The sequence below is a fragment of the Calliopsis andreniformis genome, unplaced genomic scaffold (assembly GCF_051401765.1).
Source record: "Calliopsis andreniformis isolate RMS-2024a unplaced genomic scaffold, iyCalAndr_principal scaffold0048, whole genome shotgun sequence".
Classification (NCBI taxonomy): Eukaryota; Metazoa; Arthropoda; class Insecta; order Hymenoptera; family Andrenidae; genus Calliopsis; species Calliopsis andreniformis.
Genome location: NW_027480457.1, coordinates 979,985 through 991,023, shown reverse-complemented (window position 1 = coordinate 991,023; position 11,039 = coordinate 979,985). Strand labels below are relative to the sequence as shown.

Genomic DNA, 11,039 nt, shown 5'->3' with positions numbered 1-11,039 from the left:
CAGGAGACGTCTCTCAGCAGGTGTTCGCAAGGGGCCCGTACGGTCCTTCTTCTCGTTAATATTACCGACTGCGATACCCGGGGACGGCGCTATGCGCAACGTCACAAAGTATGCAACATGTTTAAACTTGTTAAGATTCCTTATTATTTTATGTTTTTTCTACAGATACTATAAAATGGTAAAAATATTAATATTAGTATTACATGAAAAATAAAAAGATTTGATTTGTATAATACATTATGTTAGAATGAGGACTTTATTTTTATCTACGCTTACGTTTCTACTTCCTTTTCGATGAACAGTATGTGGTTTCTCGGAAACAATCTCTACGATCAACTGCATTAAAGTCTGACAGCACAATGACACGATGCAGCATAGGAAATGTTGAGTATTATAAAGAATGAGGGTGTGAGTAAAGAGAACAAAAGCTAACAGAGTATTGTCAGTATTACTCATCAATGTGTATTGACACAAGCAATGTGGATAATGTAGAAGATTCGGATTATCGACGATTTAATTTTTAAAATTACCTACATCACGATGGATAATGTGTAAGTTTTAAATTATTGACGGTCCGGTTATTAAGATTACCTGCTTACCATCTGTTGGTAAAGTCTGGATAAAGAATCCTGTGGGGGTCCTCTCCCTCTCCCTTGTGACGTTAGCACCTGGATGATATCATCCCCGCTCGTTCCCATGACGTCAGCCCCCCTCCGCACCCCATAATCGTTGAAGACCCGCCATTACTCTGCTACTTATTCGATTTGGATCTATAGGATCAATGCACCATTCTATATTTCCTGTATTGGAGAACGCACACAACTATGCTGGGTCTCACGTTCAGGGTAGACGTTGCCGCGTTGCAGAGTAGTGGTAGGCCCATGTTTCTACGTGTGACTGTACACAATCAAACCGACGCCAAATTTTTAACAATTTTTCCTGACTAAACGGTTCGATTGCGGCATATTTTTCCTTCTAAGCATTTTTCTACTCAACGAACTGGGTACGACTACTTAATAAAAGAAATTAAGATTAATGCTTAATGTTACTAACAATTTTGCGGAGTAATTTTACATACAAATATCCACCGATCTAGAGGTGTAAATTCACCCCCTAAGACCGTGACCATTAATATTTCTACACCCTAAAGTACTTTTGAGTGTACCAGTCTTTACCCTCAACATCCTACACCATATTAAAGCAGATTTTTTGGATATTCGATTGGATAGATTATTATCGTTCAATATTCCACACAACGAGGAACAACAAACACTGCACTTTCCATTGATGATTTCAAACAATCCAATTCTGTATTTATCAACTCAAATTTACAAATGTTTACAAAATATATAATTATCATAGCTAATTATATAGAAATTTTCGTATTACTGTTTATTTAATTTTTTTTGAATTTCCACAAATGTTTTACCTTTTGTTTCTGGTGTAATACGAAAGACAACTATAGTACAAAGTCCAACAATTACAAAATATGTTAAAAAAGGTATTGAATGACCATACTCCAATGTTATAGCTATCCATATGTAAAGTTTACACCCTAATGTACCTAATATTCCTGTCATTACACCTACAAGACATGTCGCAACTGCTTTAATCTCAGTAGCGAAAATTTCTGACATTAGAACAATCTGTAAACAAACTAGGCCGCAATTAAATGTGAAGACTAATACAATGGAAGATATAAACGGTGCCCAAGTGAACATCTGCACATCTACATCCAAATATTTTTGCGCGTAAAAGAAAAGACCAATCACGAGGTTACAAATAGCAGCAGCAACGCCAGATGCAAGTATCAATGGCTTACGGCCAATTCTGTCGACCAAGAAGCTTGTTATAAGTGAGGAGATCACTTGTGTAACACCAATAACAATATTTATTGTATAGTCGGACATTACGTTACGAATTGACTTGAAAATTAACTGACCATATATGAGAATTGTAAAGAAACCACCGAAATGTTGTGTCACACTAAAGAGCGTAACAATAATGAAGGCACGAAAATTGCCGCGAGATGTGAAAATGTCCTTTAATCTACCACTTTTTACAACTTCTTTCTCTGTCTTTGACAGCGAGTTAACAATTGTTTGAAGTTCATCAGAAACATCAGTTTTACCTCTTAATTTTTCTAATGTTCCTTCTGCTTCATCCGTTTTGTTTCTCATTACCAAGAAATATGGTGACTCTGGCATAAAACAGACAGTAATGGCGAAACCAATATTGATCACCAAAAATATGCTAGCCATTAAAGATAATGATAGATGAGGAGCAACAATAAATGTTACAAGGATGCCAGTATTGTATACTATGCCTATTAAAGCAGTTCCGGTACCTCGTGTATCTGGAGACGATATTTCACCTATATACATCGGACCAACGCAAATGAATAATCCTAAGGCTACACCTGCCAAGAATCTCGCCACGTACAGTTCCTATAAAAAAAGTACATAAATTAATAACTACAAGTATCAACAAAGAAACGAAGAATCATTTATTTATATACTTATTCAAGTGACTAAATACCTTGCTACAAATATAAATATTACAAAACTAAAGCGAAATACTTGATAGCGGTAGAGAGTACATACACTGTGTTTTTGAATCGGAACTTCAAGGGGTGATTCTAGACACCAAAATAAGACGAAAATCAAGAATACCGATTTCGCCCTTGAAACATTATTCGTTATTCACAAGCGTTTAAAAATCTAGTGGAAACCACTAGGAATGAGTCAGCACGGAGACCTCGAGCAGTTGTCGTCCGTACAGCAGTATAGCACAGACGCAAGGGCCGGGCAAGATTACTCACCGTCGAATAGCTGCTCGGAAATTTTAGGAGATCCGACAAGGATGCAGGATCCGAAATCCAGTTAAAATTAAGGGGGCAGACTCCTTGTGTTTTGAGCTGTGTGCGTGCGCTCACACAAGCAAAGAAAGTCATACAAGTATACGCGATGAGCGAGAGAGACCAACGGTTTCGCAAATTACGCTTTACGTCTCGATACTTGCATAAATGAATTTTTCGCGGCTACAGAACCCACGAGTAGACTTCACTACAGGGTGCTCTGGTCCGTTTAAACTCCAATAAACACTATACGTTGAGAAAACTGTAAAATTATAAACTGTAAGCATGAAACAGACGCTGTTGTAAACTAGCAAGATGGCTGCCGAAGTGACATTTTCGCAAATATCTCACGATTTAATGGTTTTTTCACTCATAGCACACCAGAGCACCCTTCCTTGAATTAGCACAATATCGTGGAAATGCGATTTTCCTCAATTTAACACTTCTTGAAGGCGTAAAGCGTAATTTTCGTTGTGCACCCGTTTTGACACAAAAATAGTTCAACGATTTGCCGTTAAAAGCGTTAATGATATATCTCAATCAATTTGGTCATATTACCATCAGCATCGATAAAAATACAGATCAGTCGGTAAATGTAATCTAGAATTTGACAGCTGAATGGCGTATTCATCGAATACACGAATACAGACGCAAGAAAGGCTTAGTTGCCAAAACGTATTGAAAGTTTCGTCACGCTGTTGCCACATATATGTATGTACATATTACAATTCTGCCCATCAGGAAAACTTGAACGAATCCAACTCCAGCCGAGATTTTGATTCTTACTAATAAGGGAACATCGCGAGGTGAAAGTCTCCGATTTTGATGAAACTTTGTAGGATTGTAGAATAGCCGAAAATATTCGACACGTTGTATTCCACCCCCAAAGTTGGGGGTGGAAAACATATTTCGTTTAATATCTCCAAAACTAGTGCGTATAGCAAAATGATATAAATGGGGCGATTGTGTATTTTTAAACGACGAATCCACCTATGTAAATAGTTTTTAAAAATATTAATTTATTTAAAAAATATATTAAAATATAGTATATTGGCGTTGTTTTCACTGACAACATGCTGATCGATCGTTTTGCAAATTTGTATGCAAATACTATGAACCAAAACACAAAACACGGCTAAAATAGAATTTTGAATTTTTACGTTATAAACAAAATAATAACATTCCTAGTTAAACTGCATTTTGTGCGAAATTGGTCCCTGAAACGAGTGGTTTTACGAAAAATATATACCCCTATAATGTTTTTGTCATTATATTATGATACATGTTTATTGTTCACTAAATGTATAAATTATAACATTGCTAATGAATACTCGCAACGTCTTGCACTCGTTGCAAACAGTACGAGAGGTTCAGTGTGAGTGACCCTTGCATCGATGAAAATGTAGCAAGTAAAGGTGATTTACAAATCATTATTCTTCAATAGTTATTATTTACTATAAACAAACAATTGGAATTCTTCCAGAAGTTATAGTTTAATCCACTAATTTTACACGAAAATATCTTAGTTGAGTGAATTAGGCATTCACTCATAATCTGTAGGTGCCCGGTTCGAATCTCGTGGTAGCTTTTAATTTTTTTTGTTTTCAATTTTTATTTTAAATAATTCTAATTTTTGTATACCTTTTCACAGATTACAATTATACCACTCATAAAATTTTTATTTTTAAGTAAAAAAAAATTAAAATAATTTCGTTTGTTTATTTCTTAAAAAGTATGAATGAATGATTGAATGAGTAGCATGAATTTAATGAATTATTTATTCTATATATATAAGTTTTAGGATTTCACATATTAGTATATATATATGCCCATAATTATGAAAGTGGTCTAAATTGTATATTTCTTATTTTGGGATATTTAAAGGATTACATTTAAATAAATTAGAAAATATTTTTATATTACGTAACATTATAATTAGTGTTGATTAATGAACATTTATTATAAATGTGAAATTTTGTGTGAATCTCATACGAAAATGTTGTTTCTTAGACCACTTTCATAATTTTGGGCACATATGTATTGTTTCATTCGTGATACTCTTTCTTTGTCGCTCGCACCGTCCTTTTCTATATTCGTATGAAGCAAAATATCGGCTCAAGGCGTATTCAGTAGAGATTTACTGATGCATAAAATTGTAATTGATGTGGCAACAGCGTGACAGAACTTTCCTACGATGCGATTTGGCAATTATACCTTCGCACTTCTCATTTGTAATTCAACAGGATAACGCTAGATGCCACATTATCAAATGTCGCATGTATAAATTATATGTTTTCACTAATGCCCGTTTTTTCGCAACAGCGCTTCGATCGATTCGGAGTAGGCCCCGAAGGAGTCTGCCCCCTTAAGGGGGTACGGTAGTCACGTGACATTTCGAAATTGCCAGGTCGGTATCTGCTATTACAGTTTTCGTTACAGAAATAGTATTATCCACAGACACGTGGCTGCTTGATGAACGCAAGATGGAGCCTTTCTATGATTTCGAATTCGGGAGGTAGCTTATAAAATTTCCCCCTCTACTGCACACACTACTATACGAGCTATGTGTACGTGAACTCGACGCTTCGCGACCGACTTCGGACATTTGCGGAAAGTAGAGAGAGTGCGAATATGAGTCTTACTCTCTCAGTCTTGAAACGCCATATTCAACTGTTCTAATCCCTGCAAGCGGCACGAGCCACGCGCGATGTTTCCGATTGCTAAGATATTTTCTGTGATACAATATAGCACTGAATCGTGTGAATGTAGTGGTATTTATCAAACGACACATGTTATTTGTATGTGTATAACTTTTACAAGTGTCACATTCTAAATACCACTACATTCATATTATTCATTGTTTGCCCACGTCGATGCCTTTCTCTGGTAGTCGATTTGGCTTCCTTTACTCTCGGTCGCCAAGATAATTGATGCACGACCGAAGAAGCAAAAAAAAAGGGTTTCGCTCGACCGTCTATGCTCAAGCTCGATGCCCGAAATCAATGACGTTACTAAAGACAAGTATAGCATTAGGGATTAAGAATAGGAAAAATTGAAGTTTCTTATTTGCAAACGGATTTTCACGTAAGTAACACCAATCGATTCCTTGTACTCTTCCGAAGAAAATGATATCACAATATGACATGATTCCGATTATTTATAATAAAGATACTTAATAACTTAATTTGTAGAAAGAGCTTACTTGTCCGTTTTCCGATTTATTATTTCGCTAGATATTATTCATCCTTTTTATATATACATAGAATATAGAATATAGAAGTATATATTATTTTACATATATAAGTAGATACTAATGAAACTCAAACCAATTTTAAATAGAAATATTAATATATATATGTATGTGTGTATGTATATTTTGAGTTAGGTCTGGATTAGGATCGTTGGATTCTAAATACAGTAATAATACGATCGAGGGCCGTTTCGTTCACACGACAAGAGCCGTTACGAGACCCGAGCACGGCTCTCGTCTGTAACATTACTGTATACGTAAATGAACGTGACCTTTCTTTCTATAAATCAAGTTTTATGTATGTTATAAATAATCGGAATCCTGTCGTGTTTAATATCATTTTCATCGGGAGAGCACAAGGAATTTACTGGTGTTACGTGCGTGAAAATCTGTTTGCGAATAAGAAACTTCAATTTTTCCTATTTAAATCCTTAATGCTATCTTTGTTTTTTATGGCCGCCTTGTTCTGGGGTATCGAGCTTGTACGCGATGGTTCCAAGAATTGGTTACACGGAGGCACACATCATACGAGGTAGTGGGGATAGACCGCGGCTCTCGTCCGTGTAGACGAAACAGCTCTCGTCGGCAACATTACTGTATCTACACATATACAGGAAAAAATCTATTGCCTAGATGAAATTATCTTTCAAATTATTATTTTCAAAGATATGATAGTCAGGTTCACAGGAAAACCATTTCCAGAATTTGGGCCTACTGTTCCTGCAGCAGACCCTCCCGTATTGGTTTGAAGGAACAATGTATGGCATGTGGCACTTGACGCGTAGGCGAGATTTCCTGCGATGCTCTCTACTCGAGCAGATTTTCCTGTACTGAAAAACACTAAATTTTCGTATCCAATATCTCGAAAACCATTTGAAAACAGATACATAATTTCTATGTCGTTAAATTTATCTTGAAACGCACTACAAAATGATTTGAAAAAAAGTATATAGTTCTATTTAAAAAACTAAACTTGATTATCGTATCTTTGAAAATAATAATCTAAAAGATAATTTGTTATAGCCAATAAATTTTCCCCCTTATACCATGCAAATGACATGTAAACACTTTTTTAATTTTGTGTGTTTTTTTTTGTGTGTTACGCGGGACACCCTGTATGTATACATAAGTGGTAACGCGCTAGGTTAGGAGCGAGCGATGCGATATACGACACGAGCCGAACATGACCGAGTGTTACTCGAAATCGCAACAGCTAATCGACGGTATTGAGATATTTCAATTCCCTATGCATGTCTGGTGGTGTATCCAAACGCACACGACTGTTTTGAATATACATACATGTGATCTACTGCATTTATTTCTTCATTATACACAATGTAACTGTGACATCAGACGTGTATAGGATCTCACAATCTCACCTCGTAACCGTAATGAAATGATGAACGTCAAGATGCACGGATCCTATACCTGTCATCTATGTCTTTACCATTGATCGAGTTCCGATCCCGTTCAAACCTGCAACTTTTTTTTTATTCTACAAGTAATTTTAATATACAATTCCAATCTTTATATAAATTTGATTTTATATTATTATGACTCAAATTATTATTTCATTCCATAAAAGACTGGTTGTAAAAAAATGAGAACGATGCAACTGTGTTTTATGGCTATCTGTGTGGCTAAAATATGAATTATATTTTCTACAGTATTTTATAAATGAAGTAATATATGAAGCGAGGAATTCTAAAGTTAAAAAGCTACTAAAAATTATGTATGAAATAAAAAAGTCACAGATTTGAACCTGCATGATAGCAAAAGACGGGCTCCGTATTCTTGTCTTCTCGGGCTTTCGTAAATATGTCTGGACAAATGAAAATATCGCGCGCGGTTTGTGTCGTTTGTCGGCAACTTGGACAGTATTTAAAGAGCGAGAGAGTAAGGTTCACTTTACACTTGCGTTCTCTTTTGACTTTTCGAATATGGCCGGAGTGGCCCGAAGCGTCGAGCTCACGTACACGCGACTCCAAAGGTGGTGTGTGTAGTGGAGGGGGAAATTTTCAGTAACTCGCATCGTTAATTTGGGTATCACAGATTCCGATTCCACATCGGCAGTCTTTCAAATTAGGCGTCGCCTGGTTTGCAAATGCTCAACTAAATTTGTCACATTTTTTGCTCTGTTTTATCGATAACCCAGCCAAAAGCAATACTGTTGTATGGTTTTACGGCCTGACACTTTTCGTCCTTATGTGGGAACATTTTGAACTGGGAAAGGGTTCATTCGATAGAAAAAAGTACAACGCAGCGCAGTCAACTCGCGATTTCGATCAAAACATTCTCTAAATTACATAAAAATGCTTAAATTTCCATAGCTGTCAATGGTAGATTTTTGCTCTACTTTACAACACTCGTATTACTAAATATCAGTAGAATTTCGTTAAATCGCGAGTTGACTGCGCTGCATTGAACTGTTTTCTTTCGAATGAACCCATTCCCAGTTTAAAATCATCTCATATAAGGACGAAAAGTGTCAGGCCGTAAACCCCTGTTTTTGCCTAATTTTGTCGGTAATATCGCCGCTCTGACATATCTGATCGTACCCCCTTAAGGGCCTAGGATCAGATATGTCAGGGCGGTGACATTACCGACAAAATTAGGCAAAAACAGAGGTTTACGCGCTGTCGCTTTACGTCCTTATATTGGAAGGTTTTGAGATGGAAAAGGACTCATTCGATAGAGGAAGGTTCAATCTAGCCCGCTCTGGTCATTATTTAATCAGCTTCTGCTGATGTTCAGTAATATGAGTGTTCAAAGTAAAGCAAAAATCGACAAATTCACAGTCATGAAATCTAAGCATTTTTAGCTAATTTAGGGATTGTTCTGAGCGAAATCATGACCAGAGCGGGCTAGATTGAACCTTCCTCTATCGAATGAGTCCTTTTCCATCTCAAAACCTTCCAATATAAGGACGTAAAGCGACAGCGCGATTTTGCAGTGCTTTTTGCGAGGTTAGAGATAAAACAGAGTAAAAAAGTGACAAGTTTAGTTCCGCTTGAACAGACCAGGCGGCGCCTAATCAGGAGGCCCGTGCTGCCCTGAGTTGGCACGCGAGTTTCGAGAATTTGACGTACCACTACACATGCAACTATACGAGCTGCGTGTTTCGTTCATGTCCCACAAGAAGTCCCATGAAAACTCATTCCGAGTGACATTGTAAGGTTCGAACAGAAAGTGAGCTCGGCGGTTCGGACCGCTTCGGACGGCTTCGGAAAGATTCGGAAAGAAGCTTGAAACGCTTAGGTCCAAGTCACCGGCAAGCGCAACGAGGCACGCGCAATCTTTTTGATATAGATATTTTCACGTTTCGACTCGAATGGAGTTTCTTCGGTCAGATCTCCAAAAATTTTTATGAAATTTTGAGGGATGAGTTTAAAGATCAAACGATGACATTCTCTGTGTATTTTGTATGAAAAATTAAATTAAAACAAGTTGATATACAAGCTGATACAATCGAGAAAGAGCGATTCTACATGCAATAATAAACTAAAAATAAAGAATATAAATTGTTTATAATATTTATATGTTCTTAGGTCTGGGTTAGGTCTGGGTTAGGTCTGGGTTAGGTCTGGATATAAACAAAATAAAAGGAGTCATTGCTAAAAATACATTAATTTAATATGTTTACTTTTTAATTATAATAATTTATAATTAAATTTTTCCCTCCGTTACCGCCTCTTCCCCCAGGGCAGGATCGCAGTTGCTGCCACGACCCCGACTGCGGCTTCTTCCATACTTCCGCTTGCAGATTTTCTTTTTAAAGTCCCGAAATTACAATATGAAAAATAGACACATGTTATTCACAAAGTTTACTTCGTTCTTGAACAAAAAATGAATAGATAAATTACTTAGCGCTTTAGCATAAGATCGCCTATGATCTACGTATCTTTTGTCGTCATGCCTCCTCTAAAGCTAGCGCCGACGCCGACGCCGACGCCCACACCAACGCCGACTCCGACGCCGACGCCGGAGTCAGTGCAAGCTTTAGAGGAGGCATGACGACAAAAGATACGTAGATCATAGGCGATCTTATGCTAAAGCGCTAAGTAATTTATCTATTCATTTTTTGTTCAAGAACGAAGTAAATTTCGTGAATAACATGTGTCTATTTTTCATATTACAGTTCTGGGATTTTAAAAAGAAAGTCCGTAAATGGAAGTATGGGAGAAGCCGCGGTCGGGGTCGCAGCGGCAACCGAGATTCTGATGATTATTATAAATATATTAAATTAATGTATTTTTAGCAACGTCTCCTCTTATTTTGTATATACCCAGAGCTAACCCTGACCTAACCCAGACCAAACCGGAAGGAGAAACGAATTGGAAATAATTCGCCACATATACAAAGAGATAACTAAAATTCGTTTACTGTTATTGTTTGTAAGTAAATTAATATGAAATCATTATGAACTTGTTTTAATTGTTTTTTAAAGGCTGGTATCAAGAACGTAGAAAGTGTAAAACTTGTAAGTATATCATCTTTTACATTCAAGTTACATAAACTCGAAAAGTAATTTTTATTAAACTGATTTAGTTTTGCAGATAAACCAGAGTTTCCACTCGAAATATTTTACGAGTGACTCGTGCCGCTCAATGCCGCTTGCGAGCGACTTGGACCAAACCACAATAGCGTTTCAGAAACGCGAGAGTAAGATTTGACATTTGCATTCTCTCTCGTCTTTCCGAAGCTATCCGAAGTGATCCGAAGGGCCGAATTCACGTACATACGGCTCGTATAGTAGTGTGTATGGTGGAGGGGGAATCATAGTGTGGCTCCATCTCGCATTCATTAGGCAGCCACATGTCTGTGGATAATTTTATTTCTGTAAAGAAAACTGTAACGGCAGATACCGACCAAGAAATCTCGTAAAGTCACGTGACTACCCTAAGCCCTTAACGAATATCATTGAACAACAAT

At 36.9% G+C, this 11,039-nt stretch overlaps 1 protein-coding gene across 1 annotated transcript in view; it reads right to left on the bottom strand.

Annotated features, from left to right (window-relative positions):
* Positions 1–778: 778 nt before the first annotated feature.
* LOC143187547 (facilitated trehalose transporter Tret1-like) overlaps positions 779–11,039 on the bottom strand; it is a 37,042-nt gene continuing 26,781 nt past the window's right edge. Inside the window, exons 3-9 of the mRNA XM_076391769.1 lie at positions 2,348–2,447; positions 1,565–2,200; positions 1,390–1,459; positions 1,154–1,308; positions 1,054–1,092; positions 950–1,012; positions 779–897 (exon numbers count right to left, since the gene is read on the bottom strand). Of these exons, the coding sequence (XP_076247884.1) occupies positions 779–897; positions 950–1,012; positions 1,054–1,092; positions 1,154–1,308; positions 1,390–1,459; positions 1,565–2,200; positions 2,348–2,447 (1,182 nt within the window). The remainder of the gene's footprint in view (positions 898–949; positions 1,013–1,053; positions 1,093–1,153; positions 1,309–1,389; positions 1,460–1,564; positions 2,201–2,347; positions 2,448–11,039) is intronic.